At 34.4% G+C, this 13,959-nt stretch overlaps 1 protein-coding gene and 1 long non-coding RNA gene across 4 annotated transcripts; both read left to right on the top strand.

Annotated features, from left to right (window-relative positions):
- The first annotated feature begins 642 nt into the window (after positions 1 to 642).
- LOC110704142 lies at positions 643 to 3,939 on the top strand. The gene is made up of 3 exons (XR_002507861.1): positions 643 to 871; positions 1,586 to 2,215; positions 3,720 to 3,939. It is a non-coding gene; the product is annotated as an uncharacterized LOC110704142 (long non-coding RNA).
- A 676-nt stretch (positions 3,940 to 4,615) lies between these two features.
- Positions 4,616 to 9,523, top strand: LOC110704140 (MATH domain and coiled-coil domain-containing protein At3g58440-like). Of its 3 annotated transcripts, none has more exons than XM_021881923.1 (6): positions 4,616 to 5,374; positions 6,114 to 6,381; positions 6,478 to 6,650; positions 6,753 to 6,828; positions 7,518 to 7,726; positions 8,348 to 9,523. In XM_021881923.1, the coding sequence occupies exons 2-5, from the start codon at positions 6,269 to 6,271 to the stop codon at positions 7,537 to 7,539; spliced, it is 384 nt and encodes a 127-aa protein (XP_021737615.1). In that variant the 5' UTR covers positions 4,616 to 5,374; positions 6,114 to 6,268; the 3' UTR covers positions 7,540 to 7,726; positions 8,348 to 9,523. The 3 variants fall into 3 exon arrangements, with proteins under 3 accessions (XP_021737615.1, XP_021737616.1, XP_021737614.1); XM_021881924.1 differs by having other exon boundaries at positions 6,070 to 6,381; positions 6,478 to 6,638; XM_021881922.1 differs by having other exon boundaries at positions 6,070 to 6,381.
- The last annotated feature ends 4,436 nt before the right edge of the window (positions 9,524 to 13,959 follow it).

The raw sequence follows: 13,959 nt of genomic DNA, 5'->3' as shown, positions 1-13,959 counted from the left end.
TCCAGTGAGGGGGAACAACACTTGGTACCTCGACAGTGGTTGTTCGAAGCACATGACTGTAGACAAATCTAGATTTCTCTCACTGGATGCTTACTATGGAGGAACTGTGACCTTTAGAGACAATATGAAAGGAGATATAATCGCCATTGGCAAAGTAGGAAGGTCAAGTTCCCATGCTATTGATAATGTATTTTTGGTCGAGGGTCTCAAACACAACTTGCTAAGCATTTCACAATTTTGTGACAGAGTAAGTTTTACTTCAAATAAATGTAGAATCATTCACAATGACACTGGAAACATTATTTTAGAAGGAACTCATAAAGAGAACACATATGTTGTTGATCTTAACGAAGTTCCTAATAGCAGTCTAACATGTCTTAGTGTTATTGAAAATGATCCTTTATTATGGCATAAAAGATTTGGTCATGCAAGCTTTACACTACTTGCACTACTACAAAATGCGTATTTTTTCGACGCTGTGGGCACGACACTGTATAAGGGGCGTTAGCTAAGTAAAATATTATCCGTGTTGTCTCGACGCCATTTTAAGTCGGAAATTAATTTCGACAACAAAAAGCGTCGAGAAAACCCTCACATGGGGACACGTGACATACTTTACCTAAACCACATCTTCACATTTGGTTCTCTTGAAAAATAAAACCGCCGCTTCTCAACAAGAAACCCCTACTCTTATAAGTCTTATCATTCTAATCTTGACATCTTCTCTTTTTCTTTTTAAATCCTTCAAAAATGCATAGAAAATCATGGAGTTTGGTCTCAGATTTACTTTTTCCTGGTGTATTACGATGCAGTGTTGTTCTTATTTATCGTCTTTTCAATTTCGTTTCTTGTTCAGATCGATAATTCCGAGGTAATAATTTTTTCCTAATTTCGTTTTAGAATTTAGTATTTTGGATCTTTTTAAGTGTTATGATGTTGAGTAATGTTTTGGTAAGAGATGGATTCGACTCATGAAGAACAATTTTAGGGTTCTTTTTTTTGGAAAGAATTTACATGTTTTTATCCTTTTACAAAATACAATTATGAAATTAATTGTTTTTAATTTTTAATTCATTTAGGATAGGTTGTCGATGATTACCCTCACTTCTCTGCTTCATAATTTATACAATTCTGCATCATAGTTAAATGAAATTATTAATCAAAGGTTTTGTATTTCAACTTTTATAGCAAACCCAAACACTTCTCTGCTTCATAATTTATACAAGTTCGTTGTTTCAATTAGCAATCTTTTTTTTTCCTGTAAATTCAAAATTTCTTTTTCTTTAACTTCTGAATTTTTAGACTTTTTCTCTAAGTTCTAACTTTATAGGATTTAACGAATGTCTTGGGTTGAGTGCTTGATAGTTATTAGAAGTTGGGACACTTGAAATTTGGAATGAAAATTGATGGGTCAAGTTATCAGTCACGCTAACACGCTCCTCCATTCGGTGTTCAATATAGTAGTTCCACCGAAGACAATACTAAAAATATATCCTCTTAGAAGGACGTACGTAGCAAACATAGTAATCTGGAAGGATTTGCCTAATGCATCTGGTGTGGTAATGATTTTCGCTATGTGGTGTAGATTGTAGGTGAAAGTATGGCTATCTCTCATACCATGGTCCTTGGGCCCATGGTCAACTTTTCCCCTGTGGTTATAGTGGCTTTGGGGAGTGCTAGACTGCTGGTCATCATGACTTGGTGGGTTTGAGTAAAATAGAATATACCCAATGGATCAGATCAGGTATGAATTTGTCTTTGCCTACAATTTTTCCACCAATTGCCTTACTAATATTAAAGATTTCCGCCAAGTTTTATGTTTAAAGTCTATTTCATGCTCTCAATATAATATATATCTCAAGCCTAACCTTGTCTATCTCATAAATTTATAGATCTTCGGGGGTCATAAGTTTATTCATCAGGTTTATTATAGATCAGGCTGACCTCTCCATTTGTAGAATCAGAGATTTTTTGTCACTTCAGGTTTTTATTCTTTCAGCTTTCAATTTGCATCAATTTTTCCCCTTCTTTTAGCAGTTTTGATTTTATTTATTGGTTATGAATTACATAGTATTAATTTTTAGTAATACTTCAACGAAAATGAGAGAGGGATCCTTCAAATCAAACTCCCTTTTAAGTTCTCTTTAGTTTGGATTTCAGGACTGGTGAACCCAGAAGAGATTAAGCATGAATTAAACTATGCTATTGGCTTGAGGTTGATCTTCTCTGTACCTCGTTTTTTTTTTTTAACATCTTAATTCCATCATTTTGATAGTTTTTTTTTTTTTTTTTGACAAACTAACTCCAATTTTCCCCAAAAAAACTAAGCTAAACAGAGTGAAGCTATAAGGTTGCAAAAGCAAATACTATAATTCTAATAAAGGGTTTGGTCTAGTTCAACTACTAATGCTTCTGATGGTTAGTTTTATGTATCTTCCATAGTTTAACCCAATTTTTATCTGGGCAATTATATATTTCTTGATTAAAATGTGACAGCATGATGATTAGTTTTGGTTTATATGATATAATATGCTTGCTTACTTTAATTTATATTGTTCTTGATTTTCTTGGAAATAGGGCATCAGGAGTTTTGTTGGTTGTGCTACTTGATTTTTGCAGTAACCTATGAGAGTTTTGCATGACCCTTTACTGGGACCACCATGTATTACCTTAGTTTCACCTCTTTGACATTATAATTGAGGAGAATTTCAGAGTCGCTATTGGGGTTTTAGATTTATTCATTAGTGGTTGATTTTGGGTACTATTGGTAATTAATATGACATTTTCTTGTTCATAATTAATTCCTCCTCTAGCTCTATTCATCTAATATATATAGTGGTAAAATTATTAGCAGTTCTTTTTGTTTCTTGCTTTCTTCCATTCATTAATCATTAGTATCATACTGATATATATTGGCTTTCTTAGTGGGATAATCTTTATCTGATTGTTGATACTCTAATAAAATGCTCTTGCAATTCTGATTGTTGATACTTTTTGTCATTAATCATTAGTATCATTCTGATTGTTGATACTCTAATAAAATGCTCTTGCAATTCTCTTACTATGGAGTCAGGAGAGGACTTGAATATTTTCCTACTTCTAAACCAGGTATCACTGCACATGTTTACTTGGTTTCATTAGTAGTAGTAGTAGTACTAGTACTATATATATATATATATATATAAGTGAATTAAAAGTAAAAGTTGGTTAGATGATAACAGAAGAAGGGGGGTGTGAAGGGATGGGTGAAGCAAATATTAAGAGTGCCTTGTTGGTTAGATAAATTTCAGATCTGAAGTTCAGAACTGAAAATCAAATTTAAAATCAGAGCTGAAATTCAAAATGCTTGTGTGTATATGTGGGAAATTTAAAGCTTGTGTGTGTGTATAAGCGTCGATTATCCTTTTTATTAGCTTTATTGTTGTTTATCTTTACTAATATACTTGTTGAAAATCATTTAAATTGTTTTATCTTATGCTTTGATATTTATCATGGTATAATTATGGTGCTTTATTATACTTGGTTGATACAAAGACTTTTATTAGTTTCTATTGTGGACTAGTTCTTAATATGCTCTGAAATTTGTAGTTTTCTCAGCATGTGTATGTTCTGGTTTAAATACATTGGTCTTTTTATTGTTGTATAAATATAGCATGTTGAATCTTGAGCCTATATTGTGTAATGTACTAATTTATACTTTGTATATTTTTTTTTTGAAGATTGGAAAAGGAAATGTAGGTGCAACAAGATAATAGGCCGGGACACTTGAGCATCAAAACAAGCGACTATATCATCTACAAGGCCATCATCTATCTATTTTGGCTTTTAGGCTTATATTAGAGATGTATTTATTTAGGGACAAGCTACTATGATATGCAACTTTTTTTTTTTTTTTTACTTAATTGTGTTGATGTTTTCTTTTATAAATTTGGTAATTAACTACGTACTCTTATTATTGTTGATTAATTATTGTTTTTTTTTATCTAGTTATATAAAATATTTGTTTATTTTAATTTTAATGTTATTAATTTAATTTTTTATGATAAATTTAAAAAACTATAATGTATGTATGATGGTAATAATTTAATAAAAGGAAAAAAAACTTAAAAAAAAAAAGGAAAAATTGCTCCTATTAACCTGAACTTTGCTTCGTCCGCCGAAAATAATCCCAACTTTCGTTTATTATCTATTGCACCCAACTTTGGGGGGTATTAATTTCTATTGCACCCAAATGACTTGCAACCGATAAATCAGGTAAACATTTCTGATTTTTTTTTGCACACGTGTCAACATGTAATTGGTTGAAAAAAATAGGAAAAAAAAAATTAAAAACATAATTAAAAAAAAACTCCAACAGCCACCCTTAGCTTCTCCAGCACCGCCATCACTAGCACCACAATCACCGGCGCCGACCCCCTCTCCCGCGTATCGTCCCCTCCCTCTCCCGCAAACCACCCTCCCCGAAACCCTCCCTCTCCCGCAACCACCCTCCCCACCCTCTCCCGCAACCACTCTCCCGCAAAACCACCTAAAACCCATCCCCCACCCTCGAAAACCCTAATCGGACCTCCCTGGCCATCGCTAGGGGTTCAGTCAGGGTTTTTCGAGGGTGGGGGATGGGTTTCCGGGGGTGGGCGGTGGAAATTAATTTTCGGGCTAGGTGATTTTCTGGGGTTTTCGTTGGTGGGGGAAGGGAAGGGGTGGGTTTCGAGGGAAGGGGAGGGGTTTCCGGGGGTGGGCGGTGGTTTTCGGCACCAGGGGAGGGTTTTTTCGGGGGTGGGGGTGGGGGAGTGGTGGCTGCCGCTGGGTATGGGTGGGTTTGTGGGGTTATTATTATTATTTTTTTTGTTTTTCTGTTTTTTTTAAAAAAAAAATTATAAGCCAATCATACGCTGACACGTGGCTAGGTAACCTGCTACATCAGGTTACACTACTACAAAATGATTCTTTTCTCGACGCTTAAGCCTCGACGCTTCGGTATGAGCATTAGGTGGTAAATCGATATGCGTATTTTTTCAACGCCTAAAAGCGCTGAGATTGATTTTCGACATAAATAAGCGTCGAGAACAACACGTGCAAGGCTCGTGAGTGCATTTTGTTTAACCCACGGTTTCTTAATTTCAGAAATAATAAAACCGCCCATAGTTTCTAAACTTGAAAACCTTTCACTTCTCACATCTTAACCCTAACTATTCATCTCTCCTTCATCTTACTAAATTCTGTGAAGTGATTCAGAAAATCATGGATTTCAATGTCAGATCTTCAATTCGTTCCCCGTGAATTGCTCATAAATAATTTTGCTTGCTTAAATTTCTCTACTCACCGGCCTTCAAGGATGTTTTAGTTTCGTCTTCTCGTTGCCGATTTAATTGAGGTACAATTTTTCCTTTTGGGCATCAATTTTTCTTTGAATTGAGTCCTATAGATTGTTTGTAGAGTTTATTTAACAATAATTTCATGAAGTTATGATCTGAAATGTATTTGATTCATGAGAAACAGATATTTTAGGGTTTCATTATATATATTATTATGTTCGATTTTGTGCTACAGTTCAAATAAAATTCTAGAAAACTAGCCTTCTTTTCTTCTATGTTTGAAGGAAGCACCATTTTGAGTTGGCTATTGACCTGCTATTAGGAACACTCTGTTTTTTTTTTTTTATTATTATTTTTTTATCGTGTTAAATTTTTTTGAGGTTTTGTTTTCCTAGTTATTTCTATGATATTGAGGAGTGGATAGCTGGGGTCCATCTTTTGACGCTCTGAACTATTAATTATACTATGGTGTAATTTGACTTTTATCATTCCTATACCCTTTAGTACCTTCTTGTACATTTGAATACTCTATGTGATGATTCATTTATCAGGTTATGTTGTTGACATTATTGCAGTTCCTCTGTAGGAATTTCTATGTAGAAATTTGATTGATTTATCAGGTCATGCTCTTGACAGCTCCTCTCACGCCTCTTAGAATTATATATAAGCATACTAAACACTCTGTACAATTTGTCTATATTTTTTAATTGATTTACTTGCTTTATTGAATAAGTTCTTTCTTCCCTTTGGCAAGATGACTTGACTACAATGCTGGTACAACAATGTTGTTGGTCCCAGTTTAATATTCAGAGAATCATTGAGATTACTAGTGAGAATGAGGCAAATAAGCTGATCGTGCCAAATTAGCTAAAAGAGAGGCGATTCCATGCTTTGAAAGATACATGGGGAGTCCCTAAATTCTTGTCATAAACAACCAAGTCAAGATATCTACTATGTCGATTGTTGAAGGAAAAATTCACAGAAGTTATACCTGGAGTATTGAGAAATTCTCGACTTTGAATGATGAATTGTTTTCTCCTGTATTTCGCTTTGATGGATGGTCATGGTATGTATTTAAGTCTTACTTTAAATAAAAAGTGGAAAATTTCACTCAATTGTGACTAAAAATGCTTATTACTTTCTCTGATTTGTAATATTTCAGGAAATTAAACTTATTTCCTAGAGGAGAGGCTGAAGATGGTAAATGCCTCTCACTATTTCTGCATGTAGACAATAGTTCCGGGCTAACTGATGATAACAAACTGTATGTTGAATTTATTCTTTACTTGAAGAATCAACGCCAAGGAAAAGACGACCATCACAGTAAGATAACTTGTAAGTTTTAACACGTGACATCTTATTTCTTGTTTTAAAAAATTAGCTAGTGTCCTCTGGAATTTATAATTTTTTTTCATTTATTTAATTTTTTTTGCACAGCGTACCTGGTTTTATGCAAGCTCAAACAATTGGGGCTACCCATACTTTCATGCTTGATAAAGTTCATTATAATAAGGTATATAGGCCTACTTTTTGTGCATTAATAAATTTTGAAAAAAGAAGGCTTGATCCAGATATCTGGTGAAATCTTTTAGCATTTTGTCGTGTGAACAATATAGGACCAAATGTGCAATTTATCTTGCACAATGACACTAAAAATATCTCTAGAAATGGGCATTAAATTGTTTTGTCTTTTACTATGCCATATGTAGCAAGATACTGACTTATAAGATGAGTAGTTTGATTATGTTCATCTGGTTTGATTCTAGTTGTTTGCATATTTCTTCCATTTTCCGTTAGATTGAGTTGAGTTGGATTGGGCCTACACATAACCTATGTCTTCTTTCCCCATTAAATAGAAGAAAAGTAGAGATGAGTAGTTGGGAGAAATATACTAGAGTTGCACCATTGTTTGTTGAAGCCTTCTTCAATTCTTTGTAGTATATTTTCACATATCTTGTGCATTGAAAACATAAAAGACATACCAGTCCCTAATGCATAAATAAGCAATAATTTCTTCTTGGAAATCCAAGCTAAGTAACAACTTCACTATCTTTTCTTGTGGAAAGTGATTAGCTATATATATATGTATCATGCATGTCTATTTTGATCTCAATAGTCTGTAACCAACGCCTTCTTGATTTTGGCTTGTATATTTTCCTTTCTGCATCTCTTTGGTATGTTCTTACAAGTTTCCAAATACAGATATGGGCAGAACGACTTCTAAGCATGTATGTCAATTGGGCTGAAAAGCAAGGTTACAAAGGTAGAGTATTGGAGAAGTGTTCCTCGAACATTGGGGGCATTAAGTCTGCCACTATTGAGTTTGAATTTAAGTATGCTTATGGATTTTTGATTGGCGAAAGAGGTGTTCACCACATGATGAGTTCACTTAAAAAACAAGTTGCCATGAGGTACACTTTGCTTAACTAGTGCTGATTTCTAAAAGTGCATTTATTATCACCAGATGATCTAATTTCTACATAAACCTGATATACTACTTCCATTTGGATTCAGTAATAACATTGCAAATTCAATATTTGGTATAGTAACAATTATTTCAGGACAGAGGTTGAGAGTTATATTGAAAGCCTATAGCTAGTAACTATTATAGGATAAACCATAAGGTCATTTACATCGTATCATTATCAGGCCAATGATAGTCAAAAGGTCTTAAAGCTTGAATCTGTGGCCTCTTTATTCTAATAGTCAAATGGTTAAGTTTAATGTCACACTATGATTTCAGTTGCAATCACCAGCATAATGTCTTTGATTCTCTCTCTGAATTGTCTATACTGAACCAAGTGGTGAAATAATTTGAAACAGTATCTTTGTGAAAATGATGGCAGATTTACCTGATTTAGTAAGCTGATTGATTGATATTTTTAGTTAGTATGATTCTATCTTGTTGTTCTCATCTCAGCTATAATTTTATACTTGGAACATGATCTTGTGATTTCCAATTCATGTATATTTGCTGGATTGACTTGACCACTATGCTTCACTCATCTACTTGATTTGTCTTATGTATTCAGATTGAAGATGCAAAACTTATAAAGGAGTTGGCAGAAACAGATGCTGTAAATTATGGACTGATAAAGCAAGCGTATAATGCATCAGTTGATATAAGCACGTTTTTAGATCAATATGAGATGTCCAGGCTTTTGAAAGGGCCATATGTGAAAGGTGTTTAATGGTTTCTCTCAAGTTTTACTCTTATATTATGTCTACTATTTGTTGTAGGGAAATTGTGATCGACATTATGCATATCCTAGCTCGAGTCTTGAGATTTGTGAAGGGTGAATCTGTGATCTACACAACTTTTGATTGCTCTACAATGAAGGAGATTGGGCAGCCAATCCTTTTTTTGCTCAAATTTAACAGGCCCCGGCTTCCAGTTTTATTGAGAGGCTGTTATGGCTCTCAAAAAATGTTTCAAGGTCTGAACTAGTTACGATTGCCACGCTAGCTTGGGCCTCTCTTGGCACTGCAGGAATATGTCCACCTTTGAGAAGAATTCATTTAATGATGTTGAGGTTGCCAGGGGGGTTGTGAATATGGTGCGTGAAAGTAATGAGTATACTGGAAGGGTTGCTAGCTGACCCACCCAAATCTGCCCACCAGTCAGTTCGTGGAGTTATGTTGCCCAACTCAGAGAAGGGTCAAGGTAAATTGTGATGCCCTTTAGGTGTTTAAACCGGCTTGGGGGCTGTGATCAGAAATGATCAAGGGACTATTGTTGCTGCTGCAGTGAGGCAGGAGGGTGCAGGGTGGGATGTAGGGTGTGCGAAAGTTGTTGCCTGTCAATATGGTCTGCTTGTGGCGAAGAGGTTGGGATACTCTGATGTTCAGCTTGAAAGTGATGCCTTGAATGTGGTGAATGCTGTCCGAAACAATGCCAAAGGATTTTCCCTTGTGTTTCTCCTATATGATAATATTTGTAGGCTTTTTTCAGTTTTAGTTCGTTTTTAATTTCTCATGTAAAGCAATCGGGTAGTACTTTAGCTCATAATGTCGCTAGATGGGAGACCGTTGTGACGAATTTGTATCTTCGGGTCCTTTTCCTCAAAGTTTATTGACTTTGGCGGAAATTGTTCTTCTTTAATATATTTTTCCCGTTGCTTGACTTCAAAAAAAAAATATGTGACATTTTTTTTTAATTAATTGTATTGATGTTTTCTTTAATAAATTTAGTAATTAACTACGTACTACTTTTATTATATATTGTTGATTATTGTTTTTTTAATCTAGTTATATAGAATATTTGTTTACTTTAATTTTAATGTTATTAATTTAATTTATGATAAATTAAATAACTATAATGTATGTATGATGGTAATAATTTAATAAAAGGAAAAAATAAAAAACTTTAAAAATAAATTCTAGACGCTTTTTAATGTCTATATATTTTGCACATTTTCATATTTCAAGAGTTTCCCGCCATACCATAGCCTGACACGAATAAACACAAGACAACAAAAAGCGTCGCTAAATTTGAGTATGTGGACATGTAAAAGCGTCTCAAAAAACTACGCAAATTTGGGATAATGCGCGAAATAAGTACTTTCCGACACTTTGTACATTAGTTTGGACACATAAAAGCGTCGATATTCTCGACGCTTTTATGTGTCCCTCAAAATTCTCAACTCACGTATTCTCAACGCTTTTTAGCAGCGTCGAGAAATATTTTTTCGACGCTTTTTAGCGTCTAAAAAAGGCCTAAAAAGCGTCTAGAAAACACGCTTTTTGTAGTAGTGTTGATAAGCTTAGATCTAAGGAACTTGTGGAAGGTCTTCCTTGCATCAAGTTCCTATATGACAAAGTGTGTGATGCTTATGTTAGAGGAAAACAGACTCGAAGTTCCTTCAAATCCAAGAAAATGGTAAGCACCAAAAGACCTTTGGAACCTGTCCATATGGATCTATGTGGTCCTATGAGAATCCAAAGTAGAAGTGGTAAGAGATATGTAATGGTAATTGTTGATGATTTTTCAAGATTTACTTGGGTTTTCTTTCTTGTCAGCAAAGATAAAACATTTGATGAATTTGTAGCCTTTGTAAAGAGAGAACAAAGAAGAACAAGTAATCCAGTTATTCATCTTAGATTAGATCATGGCACAGAATTTGAAAATTCTAAATTTGATGAATTCTGTACTGAGCGTGGTATGGATCACAACTTCTCTGCTCCTAGAACTCCACAACAAAATGGAGTGGTGGAACGCAAGAATAGAAGAATTGAAGACATGGCTAGAACATTGCTAATCTCAAGTGGTTTGCCAAGAAATTTCTGGGCAGAAGCAGTAAATACAGCATGCTATATTCTCAACAAAGTATCTGTTACAGCCATCTCCAACAAAACTCCCTATGAGCTAATCAAAGGGAGAAAACCTAACATTTCTCACCTTAGATCTTTTGGTTGTAAATGCTTTGTTCATAATAATGGTAAAAGAAACTTAGGAAAGTTTGATGAAAGAAGTGATGAAGCTGTTTTCTTAGGATATGCCTCAAATAGTAAAGCTTATAGGGTTTATAATAAGAGAACAATGTGTGTTGAGAAATCTGTACATATTATATTCGATGAAACTGAACAATTAATTGATGTACAGGAAAGTGATGATGACTTTAGAATAGGACTTGTTCGCAAGATGGATAAAGATGAAGAGTTAACATCATTACAAAAGCAGCTGGAAGAAAATGAGGCAAATACAGAAGCAAATGAAGATCCTACATTAGAAAATGCAACAGAAACTTCTCAAGTTCCAGAACAGAACGAAGCTGATCAAGAAGTTCCAAAAGAAGTTCAAACTGAAAATCAAGATGAAGTTCAAACAGTAGAACCAGTCACCAACAATGAAGAAAGATTGTATCCAATTAAAGACTTTACTCCAAAGACTTGGAAACATCAGAAATCTCATCCAGTTGATGCAATCTTGAGTGATATCATAAAAGGAACTCAAACCAGATCTCAGCTTAGGAACTTCTGTGCATTTTATGCGTTCCTATCTTCAATGGAACCTAAGAACCATGTTGAAGCTTTGACTGATGTTGAATGGATTAATGCTATGCAAGCCGAACTTAACGAGTTTGAAAGAAACAAAGTATGGCATCTAGAACCTAGACTTAAGCAAAAGAATACAATTGGATTAAAATGGGTGTTTAGGAACAAGATAGATGAGCATGGTATTATTGTCAGGAACAAAGGTAGGCTTATAGTACAAGGTTTCAATCAACAAGAAGGTATTGACTATGAAGAAACATTTGCTCCTGTAGCCAGGTTAGAAGCTATACGCTTACTCATTGCATTTGCTGCTTATATGGGATTTAAACTGTAGCAAATGGTTGTTAAATGTGCATTTTTGAATGGATATCTTGATGAAGAAGTCTATATGGAACAGCCTCCTGGATTTGAAAATCCAGAATTCCCAAACCATGTCTACAAGCTTGACAAAGCTCTTTATGGGATGAAGCAAGCTCCTAGAGCATGGTATGAAAGACTGTCAAAGTTCCTATTGAAAAATGGTTTTAAACGTGGAAAAATTGATAAAACATTGTTTTAAAAATCAAATGGAACTGACATAATAGTTGTACAAATTTATGTTGATGATATTTTATTCGGTGCAACTAATAAATCTCTATGTAAGTATTTTGCTGACCTAATGAATGGAGAATTCGAAATGAGTATTATGGGAGGGTTAAACTTCTTTCTCGGATTGCAAATCAAGCAAACTAAAGAAGGAATCATGATCCATCAACAAAAATATATCAAGGGACTGATTAAGAAATACAAGATGGAAAATGTAAAAACCAATAAGACTCCTATGGGTATTGGAACTAGGTTGGATGAAGATCCAACTAGAACTTTCATAGACCAAACTATGTATAGAGGTATGATTGGCTCTTTACTTTATTTAACGGCAAGTAGACCTGACATATCTTTTAGTGTAGGTCTATGTGCAAGGTTTCAAGAAAATCCAAAGGAATCTCACCTCGTAGCAGTAAAGAGAATTCTTCGTTACTTAAAAGGAACTAATGACTTGAGTCTCTTCTATCCTAGAAGTGATTCATTTGAATTAAATAGCTTTACTAATGCTGACTATGCAGGTGACTTGGTTAACTGAAAAAGTATTTTAGGTATGGTTCAGTTCTTAGGACCTTGTCTGGTTTCTTGGGGTTCCAAGAAGCAAAATAGTGTTGCATTATCCACAACTGAAGTTGAGTATGTGGCAGCAGCAGCATGTTGCTCACAAGTTCTATGGATAAAACAACATGTTAGAGATTTTGGTATTATTTTTGAATGTGTCCCTATTTACTGTGACAATACCAGTGCTATTTGTATTTCTAAAGATCCAGTTCAACACTCAAAGGTAAAGCATATCCACATTAGGCATCACTTTATAAAAGACAATGTGGAACAAGGGAATCTTAAGTTAGAATTTTGTCAAACAGAAAGTCAAATTGCTGATATTCTAACCAAACCCTTGAACAGAGAAAGATTTGAGAAATTGAGATTGGAACTTGAGATGATCAAGCTAACTTGATTACTTCTGAAGTTCCAAGATATGGCTGATTCAAATATAGTGTAAATAAAGTTTAAAGAGCTTTTGGCGCAACTTTGGTGTGACAAACATAGCTGAAGTGTCACCGTTGTTAATTACTAAAGGTAAGTTCACTAAAACACTTATTTATGTAAGCAATTAATAATATACTGTGCATATGTGTTTAAACCGTGTTCCAATATGTGTATATTTAGAAAGAAATTATGATTTGTAAAATTAAATAAATTTGGAAAGAAAGTGAATTTTGAAAATACATCCTGCCAAATGATTTTACAAATTAATTTAATGTGTTTCAATTAATGACTGAACAGTAAAACCATTCAATTTCCTTGCACCGCTTCAATAAATAAAAAAAGCATCTTTCACCCACCTTTTCACTCCACTATCAAATCACATTCACCCTCTTCAGTAAAAATCTCAAGAACATAATCATAATCAAACATCATGGTTATCATTGCAGAAATCGTTTCTTCTGAAAATTCCCAAAACACCGAACACACCATTCAAGAAGAAACTTCACCTTTAGCAATGGTGAATTATAAACCTTCTCCAAAATAAATCAAAAGTACCTCTGATTCTCCCAAACCCTCTGAAAACCCGAAACCTTTACCCTCAAACCCTAAGGAAGTTGAGAGCAAGAATGTTGAAGAAGAGTGCAGTACTTCAAGTGTACTCGATAAATTGCGTCAATGGAAATAGAAGAGGGAGAAAGAAAAGTCACTTGAAAAGGAAATTAAAGAAGTTGATGTGTTCGAAAAGGGGGAAAATCAAGGCGAAGAGGAAAATCTGGAAGAAGAAGAGAAACAGGGAGAAAGTGAAGTGGATGCCTCTGCAGAGGAAGAGGAAGAAGAGGTTGATGAAGATGATGACCAAGTGGAACTTCTTGCAAGAGCGGGAAGGTATAATACTAGTTAAAGACTTGATAGTACATGGTGAAAGAAGGCTAGGTTTTTAGAATTCTTCGATTTAATCAAATTTCAAGGGTGGGAGTATATGTTATCTACTGCTTCTAATAATGTGCTATATCCTGTGGCTATGGATTAATTTTGTGCAAAATTTCAAGTTAAACAAGGGAAGATTTCTATCTTAGTG

The sequence above is a fragment of the Chenopodium quinoa genome, unplaced genomic scaffold (assembly GCF_001683475.1).
Source record: "Chenopodium quinoa cultivar QQ74 unplaced genomic scaffold, ASM168347v1, whole genome shotgun sequence".
NCBI lineage: Eukaryota > Viridiplantae > Streptophyta > Magnoliopsida > Caryophyllales > Amaranthaceae > Chenopodium > Chenopodium quinoa.
This window is presented reverse-complemented; position numbering and strand designations above follow the sequence as displayed.